At 38.1% G+C, this 16,326-nt stretch overlaps 1 protein-coding gene across 1 annotated transcript; it reads left to right on the top strand.

The window, feature by feature from the left end:
* Window positions 1-18: 18 nt before the first annotated feature.
* LOC136254464 (TNF receptor-associated factor 5-like) lies at window positions 19-15,761 on the top strand. The gene is made up of 2 exons (XM_066047156.1): window positions 19-370; window positions 13,629-15,761. Exon 2 carries the CDS (start codon window positions 14,741-14,743, stop codon window positions 15,680-15,682), a length of 942 nt encoding a protein of 313 aa, XP_065903228.1. The 5' UTR covers window positions 19-370; window positions 13,629-14,740; the 3' UTR covers window positions 15,683-15,761.
* The last annotated feature ends 565 nt before the right edge of the window (window positions 15,762-16,326 follow it).

The raw sequence follows: 16,326 nt of genomic DNA, 5'->3' as shown, positions 1-16,326 counted from the left end.
CTTATTTCGTCAAAAAGGAATACTGAATATACTAAATTCCGTATAACAAATCAAACTGATTGTGGGTTTGAATTGTACACATGGCGGCTGCTGCTGGGAGAAATTGCACTCGTTGCTTGGGGCGATTGTTAAACACGATGAAGCCTATGGCGAAGCCTTCAACACGATCAATGTTACAAGGTTTACCTACTACTGCTTCGAGATCTGCTCTTCTGGCCAGCACCAGGTCGTTCTCTGTATCTGTTCCTCTAGCAGCAACTATCAATATGTCGGTCATTGATGTGATGCCTTTGTTATTACAAAGTGGAAGTGATTCTTCGTTGAGTGATATGGAAGAGGATGAGGGTAATGGGCGAGCGAAACATTCGAGGTAAGCTTTATTTGAAATCTAGAATGCAACAATGTTGATTTGTTGTGTGGATTTAATACTAGACCTGCATTTTGATTTTAAGAAATTTGCATTAATTCGTGACATCTTTGTGCTGTACGCCAGGAACCTAAATATGCCCTCATTTAATGTTGACGGAATAAAAGTCATGAAATCAGATGTGTACGTATACTAGACTAAGAAGCTGGCCGGCCTACCACCTTTGGTAGTCCACATACCAACGTTTAAAGCAATAATGAAATCAGTATGTAGCTTTAAACCCTTCTTGGTTGCAAACGGATGAGAGTATGGGTTAGGAAGTAATAACCTTTGATCAGAGGAGGTAAGACATGACATACATCCCAATAATTGAGTGACATGTGCATGCTGTGCATTTTTAGCATAGGGTGTAGTTATAGTAAACCGTGAAATTTAGCACTTTATTTCACTAGTGTCACAATTATTTTATGTGTTGAGCTCCAGTAATTTTACAACAAACTTTGCAATGGAGCGTATATATTGAACTCTGATCTTGTTTTCAGGCACCTGTGTTATTGTTCGCTGCATTCTTTGACACTAGTAGTAAATGCAATTGACTTCAGCATCTACAATGATGCAAGTAGCTGGTAGCTAAGTTAGTTTTTAAACCAGGCACGTACGAAGGCCACCTATGGATGCACACCTGGTTTCCTGAAATTGGTTGGCCAAAAGCATGTGTCTGCGTGTCTGTCCAACACCCACATGAGCAGACGAACTTTGAGCTACATGTACAGGAAATCAACCTTCATTCAGTGCATACAGGCTGTTTACGTACTGTATTAAAGCGTGTTTAATGAAGGGTGTGTAGTTGGTAACTGAAACCAGGTGAAACAGTTTAGTAGGGGCTAACCCTACGTGCTATAACAGGAATATAACGACTGTAAAACAGTGTAACAGGCCTTGTAAGCTATCAGGAATGGTGTATCTTCTCGAGTTGAAAGGGGGCACATATCCTCTTTATACGTGAACAAAAATTAAGAGCAGCCATAATGCTTTGTGTAGAGAATTTGCGTATGATAACACGATAGACAAACTATAAAACAGTTACGGTGTAAGAAGATACTTCTGATTTATGGTTTTTGCTTCCTTAACGATTCATAGCAATTATGAAATACTCTTAATGTTAATGTACTTGTATGTATCGTTACAAAACAAGACAAGAAATAAATTAATGGCATGTTGTGTGTTAATATATGATAGTATTTAATGGATGCCTGGTTTTTAGAAGTAGCACACATCAACTTGTTCGTCATGTAATTATCATTGGAATTCGATTACATTGTGCAAAGTCATACCTGTTATAATACCATGTCCTATCCCTTGCCCTTTTTTGAATGCAAACCAAAAGAATGCTTCTAATAAAGATTCACCCTCAAATGATAAAAAAAGATAACATTAATGAGTGTAGACACATTGCTGTATCATGATCACTTTAATGTTCCTATGAAAAAGACAAGTGAAAATGAGCTCAAAGCCAACTTAAAGAAGTGATGCCAAACTAGCCAAGCAAGCTGTTCATAAAGTGGTAATGTGGCCTTCACTTAACTCTGGTTTCAAAAGTATTTTGTATTGTAATTATGTAAAATTCTTTTTGTATCACTAAATCAATTTTTATAGTGCACAAACACTACATTCTTCCTTGAATCAGCTACATTAATCAGTCGATCACAATTTTAATACTTTACAGGCTTGTTTGTAACAGGGAGTTAAGACTGTTAGAGTACAAGGCCCCAAATATATGAAGGGGCTCAGCTATATAGCACTTAAACACTCTTCCCAAGTCACTAACAAGATGCAGGATCTATGCAGGTTACCTAAGATGTTACAGCTCTACATGGCTTTTGTATTAGGAAGAGTATGGTAGGGTACGCATGAACCTGTCTAGTGACCACCTGTATGGAAAGACTGCCTCTCTAAACCAACCAACTTTAAATATACAGTGGAGGACCACTTATCCAAATTAATATAGGGGAAAGGTGTTTGGATACCAAAAGTATGAACAGCCATTCATTTATTGTTCATCATACCTTTGACAAAATACTCTAATTGAACAGTCACTTGACATTTGGACAATTGATAGTCAGATAATTGACTATCCAATCCACTGTATTTCTTACTTGAATCTACCCTTGCCAGAGCAGCTGACACAGTGGTGATTTGGCGTTGAAAAGTCCCTTGTAGCAACCTATTCAGTATATCTATAATGTGTATACCTGTATGGCCAATATATCATCTAGGTTTAATTTGCTGTTTTATTTAGTGAAACTTTACTTTTGAGCTTACCAAACTTCTTGTGAAGAAAGAAAAGTCTAATGCTACACTACATGAAATAGATAGCACTTAGGTACAAGTAAGTAGATTTCTAGGGAAACAGGAGTGCACTGTTAAAAATAAGGATTAACCATAACTCCCCTAGGGGAGTTCCCTACACGGTTTCACAGATACAGACTTTTCAGACTTATGGACCACCCCTGATCCCAAGGGGTTTGGATAACTAAGGTTCCACTGTACCACTCTGTAAAAGAGTAACAGCATCCCTTTGAGAATGTTCATGTAGAGAGTTGCAATTACTCTATAGGAGTTTGCATAACCATGCAAGGTGTTTCCTTTAATCTATGTAATGTGCTATCCCCCGATAAACAGTAAATCTCAAATGATGTTACAATGTGTACAATGAATGTAAAGACTTACATACAAAATGACTATAAACAGTATCCCTAGTTACTGCCGGCATATCATGGCTTGTAAAAGCAGCAGCTGAGTAGACACGTGACTCTATTTTCCAACTGTTGCAACCCTCATTGCTGACTGTAATTTTGTTTCCAACTGTGCCGGTACCCATGTCTTTGATGAAATTGATAATCTAATCTGTCATGTAAATATAGTAGCACCACAATAAAGAAATGTTCCACCATTGTGTAGTTGGTTACCTGTATCGACTGAAGCATCGTGGCACATCATAAATAGCTGAGCAAATATCATGTCACTGATACATGACTCTTGTTGCCAACTGGTCTAACTTTGTTCCCAACTGTTGTAAATGGTAGTATAATAAAGAAATGTATGGTTAGTTAACCTGTATCCACTGAAAGTACATCCCATACAGTTGTCATCAATACTGTTACTGTAATTGTTTTGAATTCCCCACTGCCAGCATCATTGGTAACCTGTAATAGGTAGTTACAATCAACGACAGCCGGTATCTTTCATTATACCTAGTTGTTAATTTAAAAATGAAGTAGGGATCTATGCAATAAAAAGTAGTGAAACAAGAGATGAATGATGGTATTACAGCATAGCTCGATGGGAAAGTCCCTACTTTGGCATTGAGCAAAATTATAGCTAATGTGGCAAAGTAAGGACTTCCCCATCAAGCTATGCTGTAATACCATCATTCATCTCTTGTTTCACTACATAGATCCCTACTTCATTTTTAAATTAACAATTTTTTAAAATACTAGTTTGTTTAATTTTTTGTTGTAGCACAGCTAGCTAGTTACAGCTTATTAAAGTACGTCCTGTGCCAAAATTGGAAACATAGGCCTGTAGTAGCGTGCATAGATTACCTATGCTTTGATCATAGTAGCAGTGGCATTCAGATCTATGACCTGCATTCTCCGTATGATGGTCCACGTTCTATTCACCCCGGCCAGAAGTTGTTTGAATGAACAGGCCCTTTCAGTTGTCTGGAGCTTAGTCTTGACTAACAGGATGAAGTATAATACAGAGTACTATCCAATCACATGAATCACTCGCTGATCTTGCTGTCCTGCACTGAGTGGCTGAGTCAGTGTGTTCAGAGGAACAAGCTGTTGAGTATCAGTCCGTCGTCTCAAGTCTCTTCGTTGATTGCAGTCCAGGCTTTGGCAAAAGTTGGAGTGACAACTAATGTTTCACGTGCAACACTTGAAATTATAAGCGCCTCGCTCTTTCAGCAGCATAAGCGCTTCTGAAATAATTTTGTGGTGTCTACAGAAAAGTGTTGATATGGAAAATTAATGCCTCGGTATGGTTTCGATGCTTGAAGAAGAAGACGACCAACCTGATTGAAGATAAAAGGAAATACAAGGCGCACAGGGCGTACACTTGTCGGAACCCCAAAAGGCACATTCCACCGGTGAGTTTGTTGTTGTGGCGTAAAATGGTGACCGTGCGCTGCTTTGTTTGGGCTCTAGGCTTGTGACTGTGGTCAGGCAGTGAGTGAGGCAGTGAGTGAGGCAGTGAGTGAGGTAGTGAGGCTAAAATTGGAGTTTTTGGCGATTTAAAAAAAATTTTATATCCGGCCACCTGTAAGTGTTTTGTTGTATTTAATGTTGTTTTATGTATTATATGGACTAGTACTGTTCCGTAAAAGTGATTTTCGTCGCATAAAATGTCTGTAGGATGATTTTTAAAGGCGGAATTTTGGGCGGCGCGCAAAACATTCACCACGATCCCTACTTAAACAGTATGACCGTACCGTTTGATTCACTTTGTAGTCAAGGTTAACTGATTTCTTGTGGCACCTGCAACATTTGTTTACAAATTGATGACTAGTCACTGTATGGTAATGCACTCAACTTTTTAAAAATCCTCTCAGTGACGTTGAGACATTTGTGCTAGCAGAGTTTAAAATATGCACTTATGTAATGTAAACATTATTTGCAGATCAGGAGTAACAAGATGAACAATGTGTATTACATTCATATTTTTAACTGTATGTTACACATCTTGGTGAGCCTATAATTTAAAAGATTCTGATGAAAACATATGCAGTGATACAACCAATAGTTTACCAGCTAGTATTATAGAAGTTAGCTAGCTTTGTGTTGGCTGGTCTGCTAACTTCAAGCAACTGCAGATGCATGTTCTCACATGTTGAGAGGTTGGCTAGTAGTAGCTGGCTTCAGTTTCCTCTTTTTCAAGTCTACAGAACGTGATAGTAGTTGTCACCTGCTGGGAATGCCCAATGCTACACTATGAAGTTTGTCAAATGTTGCACTCTTCTTCTCATGTCTTAAAACTCCCTCTGCCATACCACAATAAGTTACCTAAATACCCACAAGCAATGGTGACTTTCGCTGGTAGTCATACAGGGTACTACAGCCCGGGATGTCACACGACTAGGAGATAACCGTTTCACCTGAAGAAATAGCTACAGGCAAGTACGGGTAAACACAAGAACGAGAAAACACCTTTTAGTACTACCTCTTTAGTTCAAAAACTTGGTAGAGAATTAAGGCGTTCTTGACTATTTCACTCGACTCCATTGTTAAAGAATCTGTTTCTATGGTAATATTCTTAATTCTGAATAACACGCTTATATAGAAAATTGTATTTAATAATTTAAATTGTATTTCAGTATTCTTGGATGACGATTCATCCTTCTGGGTGACTGTGACTTCTGTCAGGCTCTGGGATTGTCAGACCTGTATGAAAGCACAACATATGAGTAACCACCCCAACAGATGCTGCTGAGTATGTTATAAATGTATTTCCATTCTAGACTGGTGGTTTATCTTCATGCTGTGAATGGTAGCCAGAATAGCATGAGATATGACTGCATGGCCTGATGACCAAGCGGTGTAACTACTAGCTAGCTGGTAATGGCAACTCTGCAAGTTTGTGCCTTAACGTACTTGGAATTCTCTTTACTCTCCATGAGTTGCTGTTACTCTGCTAGTAATCCAAACTCCCCTTGCCGAGCAAAATGTTTTACTCCCCCCAGAGTAATGGCAACTCCCCACTTTTAACAGTGTGGACAAAAATGGTTGATAAAGCAATATAAGGTGTACTGAAGCAGTCAAATTACTTTAACAGAGCAGTCACACCATACTAAAATACTCTAATAAAATACTAATAAAACAATCAAAAATTTGATGGGTTTTTCCTAACTTTTACCTTGTAAATGCTTCTTGCGACAAAAGTAGTGAAACAAAGATATACGAATGGCGATAGCTATTACAACATACAGGTGTAGTTATTGTATGTGAGAAAATCCCTGCTTTCAGATGGTGGTGGGTAACATTCTAATGTAGCACATAACTATGTTGTAATAGTTACCATTATTCATTGTTGTACTACTTTTCACCTCTGGTACCCTACTTAGTTTTTAATTTTGATAATTACACTATATTGTGTTTAATTACAAAGCAAACACCAAAACTTGTGTAGGAAAGGTGCAATTGAGATAGAAACTTACAAAGATGCTTTAAAACAAGTATTAGGAATTTTAAACTACAATGTAGTTTAAAATTCCTATTATACTTGTTTGTGAATTTTTTTTTTTTTTTTTTTGCAAGTTCATGGCCACTAAACACTCTACAACCATGCAAAATATATGTAACCAGATTTTTGAAAATGGGTCATAACTTAAGCATAGTAGCTGTAGCCCTGCTGTAAAAATGGGTATAGCCTAGGGTTTAAAAAGTGAAATCAGAGGTGGTGGCCAAGAAAAATATTAATGCCGATCATTTTAGATTTCCACATTAACATCCTTGTGCCATTTCTTGGCTGCTACTGTACCTTTGATTTCACAACTTTTTAAAACCTAATTTGAAGGCCATACCCATTTACAAAGCTTGGATTTTGGATTTCAGTAACTACATCCTTGTTTCATTTAGCTGGTGTCATCAGTAGCTGTTGTATTGTTATGATGCAAACTTTGCTTGTGTTACATCATAGACAATGTATGCGTTCCTAATGGATTGGAAACGCCCATTAAATTAAATTCTATTTTCCTATCCTAGTTATGGTGCGCCAAACATTTGGAAATTTGTTGAGTGGCTGTTTGGCTTTCTCTTGCTTGTTTGAAGGCGTGGACATTCCTTTTACATTGTTTATTGTGTTGCGTTGTGTACTGAACAAGAACACAGCATGTCTATGGGCACTGGGAGAAATATTGTTTGCGACAGGTGACAATGGCAGGTACGCACCAGTTAATAATTCAATAGCAGTACTATTAACCAACTTCTCGTCACCGCATTTACACAACCAAAGAAATGTGTGATACATTGAAATAAATTTTATGCTACAGTACTGCTCAGCTTGAGCTAAACAATAACACAAAGTAGTGCTTGTTTTCTGAAGTTTTATCGAGGCAGTAGAAATATACAGTGAAGCAGTGAATATCTAGCTAGCCTACTACACTCTACCTGCTACAAGTGGTGTAAACAGCAGCAAAGAAACACTGCTACACTTTCTGTTTCTTCAGGAAATTTGCACAACCGTTTTGAAACACCATATTTCACCTTTGAACCTGAATTTTCTTACGCTATTGTTTACTGCCCTCCAACGTCCCTACCCAGTCCAGCCTCCAATTAGTGTAGGTGATAACTAACCCAGCTGTAAACAACAAACACTAATTTGCTGGTTACAAGAACAGCGAAATCTTCCACCTGTCGAGGCCATAAAGTTGTGCAGCGAGGATAGCCCATGACGTCACTATATAAATGTCACTATATAAATAATACGGGCGTTTCCAATCCATGTGACATACATTATCTATGGTTACATGTACTGTATATTGACTATACAAAGTGGATACACTTGCAGAAAACCTAATGGACACTGCAGTCTAAATCTATGACTGAATTAGGGATTAAATGTCCATTACAGGTTTAGGTGACCTTATTTGTTTCATTATTTGTTTTTTCTATGGGTAGGATAATATTCTTCACTGCTCTATTAATGCAGGGTGACTGCTCTATTAGAGTGTTTCAATCGTTTTAGCAGAGGGATCCAAAGTGCTATATTGCAAAATTGTTTTTGCCAGAAAATTACAGCATGGTTGGTTTTTCAAAGGTGTGGTGAGATGCAGGTACACATGCATGATATGATTAAACTTGAAGAAACCAGCTGTGAATACGATTTCTTATTAAGTAAGAAGACAGTTTAATATATGTGACTGGATCTGCAAGAACCCCATATGTTAGCACAGTTTTCTAATTCCATTTTATTACATTTTCTTGATCTAGATAGCCAAAAGGATGGTCAACTGAAGTTTCAGCTCTAGAAGCCAAGAACTTTTGGAGTTACATCGTTGCACAGTGGCAACAACAGAAAAATTGATTTGTACAGTGACAATACAGAAAATAAACTACAGGGGCTTAATTAAATGATCATAACTTATGAACGCAGTCCTCTACCAAGATGCAACTTGTATCATCGGATTCTTCATGAACAGGCAAATCCATTGCTGGGTAAGTTTTGTCTCCTACGACCAGGCGAAAGTGAAAACTTGAGAAGAATGATAGTGAACAGTTCGGTCAACGCAAGGCAGACTAACGTTCATATCTTCCGTCTCCTTGAGAGTGCTGACATAAACAAAGAGTTTGGAACTCCTCTTGCTTTGGGGATCATGATGCTACCAAAGTTTATGCCTTTATCACCTTCCCTCACTGTGAAAGAAATGTTTTAAAAATTTACAGAGTTTTTTTTATGATTTCGTAAATACTCCACCCATTGCGTTTATTGCATTCTACTGTAAATTAGGCTTGTGTGAACATATGGGATTCTTGCAGATCTGGTCACATATTGCAATTGTATAGCTGCTTTATTTGTGACCGAATACTTTTTGAAGCTTAATTTTATTGTTTTATAATTACTCCGTGGTTTCATTTATTTAAGTATAAACATCCTAACCTGTAGTCAATGACTACCAGGTGTAGGTTGTACTAGTCAAGATTGTTAGTCAATAGCATTCACTAGTAACCAGTGTTGATTAGAACTGGATCATGTACTAAATGTTATTATTAGTAATGGTGGTGATTTTAACCTTTAACCTGCAAAGAACTTTTGGGAAATACATGTTTACATACGGGCATGCATGGCAGCATTAGGTGGAGTAGCTTAATTCTTATAGCCGGGCCAATTAAGCTGCAGCCCAGAGCAGTTGCGTAGTGCACTGGACTTGTCTCTGTTGTTATTGTAATCACTCATACGTAGCTACTGATGCTGTCCTTTTCTGACTGGTTGAGATCTTACTGTATGCAAAAGATTCAGTTTTAAATCCAGTTCATTGCTTTTGTGAGCTTCTTAACACGCGGAACAATAGTACTGTCAGTGCTGAGTTTCTACAGCACTGTATAATCGAATTCAGTACTGAAAGCTCATTTTGACAGTGTGATTCATGTAGTAGCTTTCGCTTCCTCTTGCCTACAGTATTATCAAATTGTGCTGTTTCCTCATCTTTGCCTGTTGTTGTATCTGTACAACAGCTACAGAGCCCGTAGATGTGAGAGCTGGTGGAAGATTCTGCAATAGGTTTCGAAACGTCGCTATTTCTGCATTTCTATTACACAGTATATGTGATGCACATTTTATTTAAAGGTGACAACCATGAGTTAACAGTGAAGGATGACTGGTGATGGTGAAATAGACCGGATCCTTTTTCAAGCAGGTGCTTTAATTTCCAATCAATAAGAAAGGCGGTTTGGCCATGTGAGACTAAATTAGTTGTGTTGTGGAAGTAACTTTTTGGCAAGGAAACATGCAAACCCTTTTCATACCTTTATAAAATAATCCATAACTCCATATTGGTTGCTCCTATCACCTTGCGACAAGTTCCACTCACTTTGCCACTAAATTTTCTATTACCAACCATTACCACTTTCAAAGGCCATGACATTTCTTGGCTATGATCAGAAAGTATACGCCACCTAACCAGTCTACTTTGACTGGTAAATGTTGAACAAGTACTTAAGAAATTAGTACACATATCTCCATCGGTAATATAAAGCTATGTATTTACCTTGATACAAGTACTTCAAAGTCACTAATAATTTTCTGCCAATCAACTTTGCTTGGAAAGATAATCCCTGGTCCGGAAGGGGACCCATCTTGCAGCTCTGAGTCATACATGTGATCTGTGCTGCAAACACATGGCTAAAATTGTACAACTGAGTAGATCGGTCACGTCTCTGAAAGCTGCGTCTGACATTCATATCTATATTATCCATGGTCAATGTGAACCAAAATGAGGACGCTGTTGTTCTACATGAGCTAAAACCTGTTCTTCAAGGACACTGCGACATTTTATGGTCATTGTCTGTCAAATCAAGGGTCTGCTTGTTCTTCAAAATCTTCAGTGACACTGTCAACTTCATTACATGTTTCATGGCCATCTTCTGTCTCACCAAGGTCTGCTTGATCACCTTCATACATACTTTTGATTTTCATAAGTATGCTGAGATTAAGTGGGGGGTACTTGGAGTATTTCTTAAGAATGAAAATACATTAAGGAAATGTCAGAGATCCTGGGTGAATTGAACATGTACATCCCCATACAGCAAGATTCTAATTTAAGCTCACTGATATTGATGGAAGGGGCGTTTTTGTTGACAGAACTCTGCTGTCTCAGCATCTACTGTTTGGAGATCAGTTAATAGTAGCTCATATTCATGGTGCTTCTGTACTGTGTTGTACACATTTTACAGCTGCACTATCACTTCAAGGATTTCTTGCCTTGCACTAGCACAGCAACTTTAGATAGAAGCTATAGCTACGCAATTTATATCATTCTATACTTGTGATGTAACAAGGATTAACATAATACCTACGGTTTTACCCTACTGCTAAACCGTGAGGCCAAAACTGGCCATAGTCTTGTATGACCAGATCACTTTTTCTCCCCATGGCACTTATCGACTGGAAATTATAAGTGCCTGTTCGAAAAGGGTGTGGTCTATTTCACCGTCACTCACACATTCAAGGAGTTGATTACAGTAGACTGGTTGTTGACAGCAAACTATGGCTGATCATAGCATCCATAGTATTTGGACTTGGAGTGGATTGTCCAAACATTGTTTGGATTGTGAACTGGGGAGCACCAAATACTTTAGAGGATTTAGTGCAAGAGTCAGGTAGAGGTGGTAGAAATGGCAGTGCAGTTGAAGCAATTCTTTTTTATAGCAAAACAAGTTACCAAGGAAGTGAAAGAGTATAGTGATAACCAGATAGTGTGCCGGAGAACACTATTGTCTAAAAATTTTCTGTTTAATGATCACAGTAAATATTTAATTACTGCTTGTCGTCGTTGTGCACCATTGGCATTGTAGTTGTTGCTAAAATGTATTTTGCTAACTAATTAGCTAATGATGTCTACTTCTTGAATACTTAATTGTTGTTGAATTTATTTGTTTATAGATTAAAGCCTTGCAAAAGTGGTGTATGATTACGATAAGTACGGTGATAACGGTCTGGTTTGACCATAAACACCTCATCCTTCTATAGTTACTCGTTATTTTGTCTAAGTTCTTGTTGAATGTTATTCTTGATATCACAGTCTTTTTTGAATTGTGTGAACACTTGATCCACAATTCCAATAGCTTTCACTGCTTTATCAATTGTTTTAGGAGTGATCTAATCATCATTTTCAGCTTTCTGTTGAGGTGATCCATATGTAAATGGAGATGTATATATTTTTAACAGGACGTCCTTGGGTGTTAGTGCAACGACTCTATTTTAATTCCAGCATCTTTCTAAGTGACAGAATTGTGGTTCGGACTGTCAACTTAAAGGTCCACTGAAATGGTAAAATACACTTTGGTTATTATCAATCCTTGCTGCTAGTGGGGTGGGTTGGTGCATGTGATTTAGTCAGATTTTGTTTTGTTTAGTAGATATAACACATTTTAGTGTATTGTGGTTTGTCAATTATATTGCAATATAACGCATCACTGACAAACAAACTTTAGTATGCATAGGGTGCCATTAAAGCGACAGAAGTGTCCATGTACAGCTACATTCAGTGTAGTTTCACGTCATATATCTAGCATAACAACTTGAAACATGGTAAGAACTTGTACTGCAACCAGTTACAAGCTTACGGGAGATAGTAAGTGAATTTACGCTGGTCTTGTGGTGAAGATGCCCTGTTAAAGAGACTGTAAATCAATCAGTACAGTGGTCAAAACATGTCTAAGTTTATTTCTTAGATGTTTTGAATACATTTAAGAGTCCAATACAGTGGATGGAGGTAGAGAAACGCGAGGAAAACAATTGCGATGGCGCCACTAGCAATCATATGCACGAGATATTATCTCTACCAGGCGGAGAAGTGACTCAGGAAGTGTAGCATAGTTACCATTGTTTGTTTCATGATACTGCTAACCCAGCTTTGTAAACAAATCAAACTAATTTTACTTCAGTGAAGCATAATGAAGCGTGAGCTTTGATAGTGCGACGAGTAGTACGAAGCAGACAGGATGAGCTGCTACAGGCAACTACAGAAAAACTCCGCTATTATTTTCCAGCAAAACGAACATTATGGAGTTGAAAAAGAGAGCTTGGTACCACCGGTATCGCCGGTATCGCCACCTGCACATTAGACTTTCACTTGTTTATCTACCTTTCCCATTGCAAAGTGTGTAATAACAGTACTTCCGGTTCTTTGTCATACTTCATGTTGTGACATAACTAGACTTTGTGGCTTAATATTGAATTATTTAAAAGGGTGTTTTTGTGCATTGCATGATACAAACAACCTATTTATTCAATAAAATGGCAGGTGAATTTCCCATTTCAGTGGACTTTTAAGTGCTTCATTAGAATAATTATAATGTTGCTCTTTCCTAAAAATAGTCATTAAAAAATTCCATGCAGTATGTCATTATTCATTCAATACCCCTAGCATCATGAAACCCATGCCACAGCAGACAAGAAGAGAGTAGGTCTGTAGTGGATGCATAAACAGAATCACTAGGTATGGTAGTCTCGTCTCCTGGTAGGCTGATTTTTACAAATCTGTTTACCAATAATTTTGCCAGCTCAATTCAATTGATTTGGCCCTGGTCTTGGCCACTTGAAATATCACCAATGCATGCATTTGCTGCAGCAATAATGGCTGAAAAGTACCACACACACACAAAAAGCCTTCTTGAAGCCTTTATTGGCTTTTTTGCTAAATGGCGTATGATTAACTAATTGTTTCAGCTGAAGCAATGTGCCCCAATCATTAGAAGACTAGGTTGAATACAACCAATCACAAATCACCTACAAATATTGCGTTTATACGCATGCTATAATGAACAGTAATCACAATGCATGTCGTTATAAGACAAAGACTTGCATGCCAATCTACTACAACTGGCAGCATATGTATTACTGACTTCGCTGGTTTAAGGGTTACATTAAGAGAATCTAAGTTCACATCCAAAAGAACAGGGTACCTCATATACTATATGATTGTCATTTGCCATGTAATAATAATGTGTACTGTTTTGGTTGTGTGTGTTTTATGTAGGAGAAGACATCGTCATCATTGTACTACAGATTAGGAAGTACTCTAGAAATGGAAATCCTTCAATTGTTCAGACATTAGTTGTTACATTTATTTCACTATGCATTGCAACTATTTATTTATCCTTTTTGTGTTGTTCTCATTTTTGCTTTGCTTTTAATTTACACGTTTTACACAGTAATGTATTTATGCATGTTTTAACCGCTATGTGTATACATAAAATACAGTTCACATATACATGCATACAGTGTGTACACAACTGTAGCCAACCTACTGTTTTTATGTATTGCATGTGCAGTGGTTTGTGCAAAGGTAGCATTGCACACTGTAGAAGTTGAGTATATTACTTCTGCACATCACAGTAGCTATTAAAAGTGAAGCAGTCTTGCAGCCTGTTGACGCTATTTATTTTCCAGCCTCCAGTTTGAGGATTCACGCACATGTAACTCACATACGATATAAGTTATGGGGTTACTGATTGTAGTATGCTATGATGTAACTATATACCGCAATGAAGTTCATTAATCGAATTAACGTAGAGCTCTAGATCCTGCCTCGCGTGGCACAGCTCGATGGCAGATGTTGTGAACTCTACAGCGAAGTAGTTCGAAGTTATTGGTGATCTCCCAGTCAGATTGATAGGCAAAATCTGCAATGGGTTGAGCAAATCGCCTTGGCTGAGCGACTCTTGTGGAAGCACTCAGACTTTCTGCAAGGCGTGCTTAGAAAAGTACCCAGGATCTACCCTATCTGTAACGAACCGGAATTTGCTACCATTCGAAATCGAGAGGCCGAAAGAGCGATTTCAGTTCTCCGTATAATTATAAGTTGCACCAATATAGAGCATGGGTGGGTGAATCAAGGAGTATGAAAGTCATCACGTGGGTGTTTGTCTTTTTGAAAATGTTGATTGTCTTAATGGCTGTGGAAAAGTCATTCAAAGACAATGTCTTGCTGAGCATGAAGCAGTTTGCCACAATAGAGGTTCATGTTGCCAATACTGCCATAAGACAGGAGACAAAGAATTCATAACTGGCAAGCATTTGGATGAATGTTCAAGACTACCGGCAATCACGTGTCCCAACAGGTGCAAAGCTACTGTCATCCGAGAAGAAATGAACATGCACAAGGAAAGCTGTCCACTTCAATTGATCAACTGTGACTATTTTCAAGTGGGATGTACAACCAAAGTGGCATGCAAGTACATTGCAATGCACTGTGAGGAAAACATAACAGAGCATTTGGAATTGACCAAACACGAATTAGCTTGCATTGTTGAAAGAGTTTCCATAACTGAATCATACTTGTCTGCTGAAGTATCTAAAACTGCAGAACGACTGCATCAGACCACCAACAACCTGTCTAGCACTACTGCAAAGTTAGCAAAAGCAGAACATGAACTAGCAGTCACTAAGAATCTATTAGTAGATGCTGAGAGAAAAATGCACGAACAGTTGCTTCAGGTGGAATCATTGGTACAAACCAATTTATCACAACTAGAGGCTCGGATTAAGCAAGAACAAGAACAAACCCTAACTTCGGTCTTCAGTGTTGCAGGATGGTCGTCTAAACTAGCTTGGCAGATAGTGCATGTGAAGCCTGATCAACCAACTCCTGTCTTATTAAGGATGCCTGATTTTTCAGTACACAAGGCAGAGAAAAAAGAATGGTTTAGTCCATCCTTTTATACAGGTCAGGGTGGGTATAGAATGTGCATTGGTGCTCACTTTGGTGGTGAAGCCAATGGCAGTAATATGACTGTTAACGTTCGTTTGATGCCAGGAATGCATGATAATTCACTGACTTGGCCATTTAAAGGTATTGTTGAAGTCATACTGCTTAATCAGATTGGAGATGTTGAGCACTATGTTAAAGGGGTGGTTTTCGATGATGATGGTAATAGTGCCAGTTTCAAAGTCGATGCTGCAGCTGAAAGAGGTCCTGGATTTGAATTCCCAAAGGTTATTTCTGTTAGAGACTTACTCAAGACTTCTCAAACAAAGTCATATGTAAAGGATAATCGTCTTTTTTTTCAAGCTACATTGAGGACACTGTAATGGTAGCTAATTGTATGTATACATAGTTGTTGTATCATTCCATGTTTATACAAGACACATGTGATTTGAGTGATTTATATATTTAACCCCTGAGCAATCGGCTACAGCCGTTCTTCCTTGACACATTACAATACATAGATAGTACACACAAAACAAGGTATAACCGATACAAAGACAACCAAAGTAAACAACTTACAGCACACACACACACAAAAACAAAAACATGCATATAGCTAGTAATTAATGTTACAATCACATTAATATTATCAAAGGAGTGAGTCACAGCGTTGCTTTGGACATCCATGTACTCATAAAATGGAGAATTAATAGTCAGTTACAGATGTCATGGTAGGTAAGCACTACTGTATACCAACCAAATGACTAGAGACCACTCTCCCAATAGGGTAACGGAAACCAAATGTAATCTGCGCATGCGCATTTCGATATAAATATAATTTTGCGTTTCTCAGTTACTATACTTGTGTCCAGCAGGCTCAGCGATAAAACTGTGCAGTGATGACTTTGTTGAAGCAAGACAGCACTATTATTCTCGATGACAAGTATGATTATGGAAGCTACTTAGCGGAATCATAGATAATATATACCTTATTATCTATGGCGGAATAGCCTGCCCCTGAGCGGTT

This window comes from Dysidea avara, chromosome 4, assembly GCF_963678975.1.
Source record: "Dysidea avara chromosome 4, odDysAvar1.4, whole genome shotgun sequence".
NCBI classification, from domain to species: Eukaryota; Metazoa; Porifera; class Demospongiae; order Dictyoceratida; family Dysideidae; genus Dysidea; species Dysidea avara.
This window is presented reverse-complemented; position numbering and strand designations above follow the sequence as displayed.

Excerpts from the sequence above, each read along its gene's own strand:
- LOC136254464 (XM_066047156.1), top strand. The coding sequence starts at position 14,741 with ATGAACATGCACAAGGAAAGCTGTCCACTTCAATTGATCAACTGTGAC.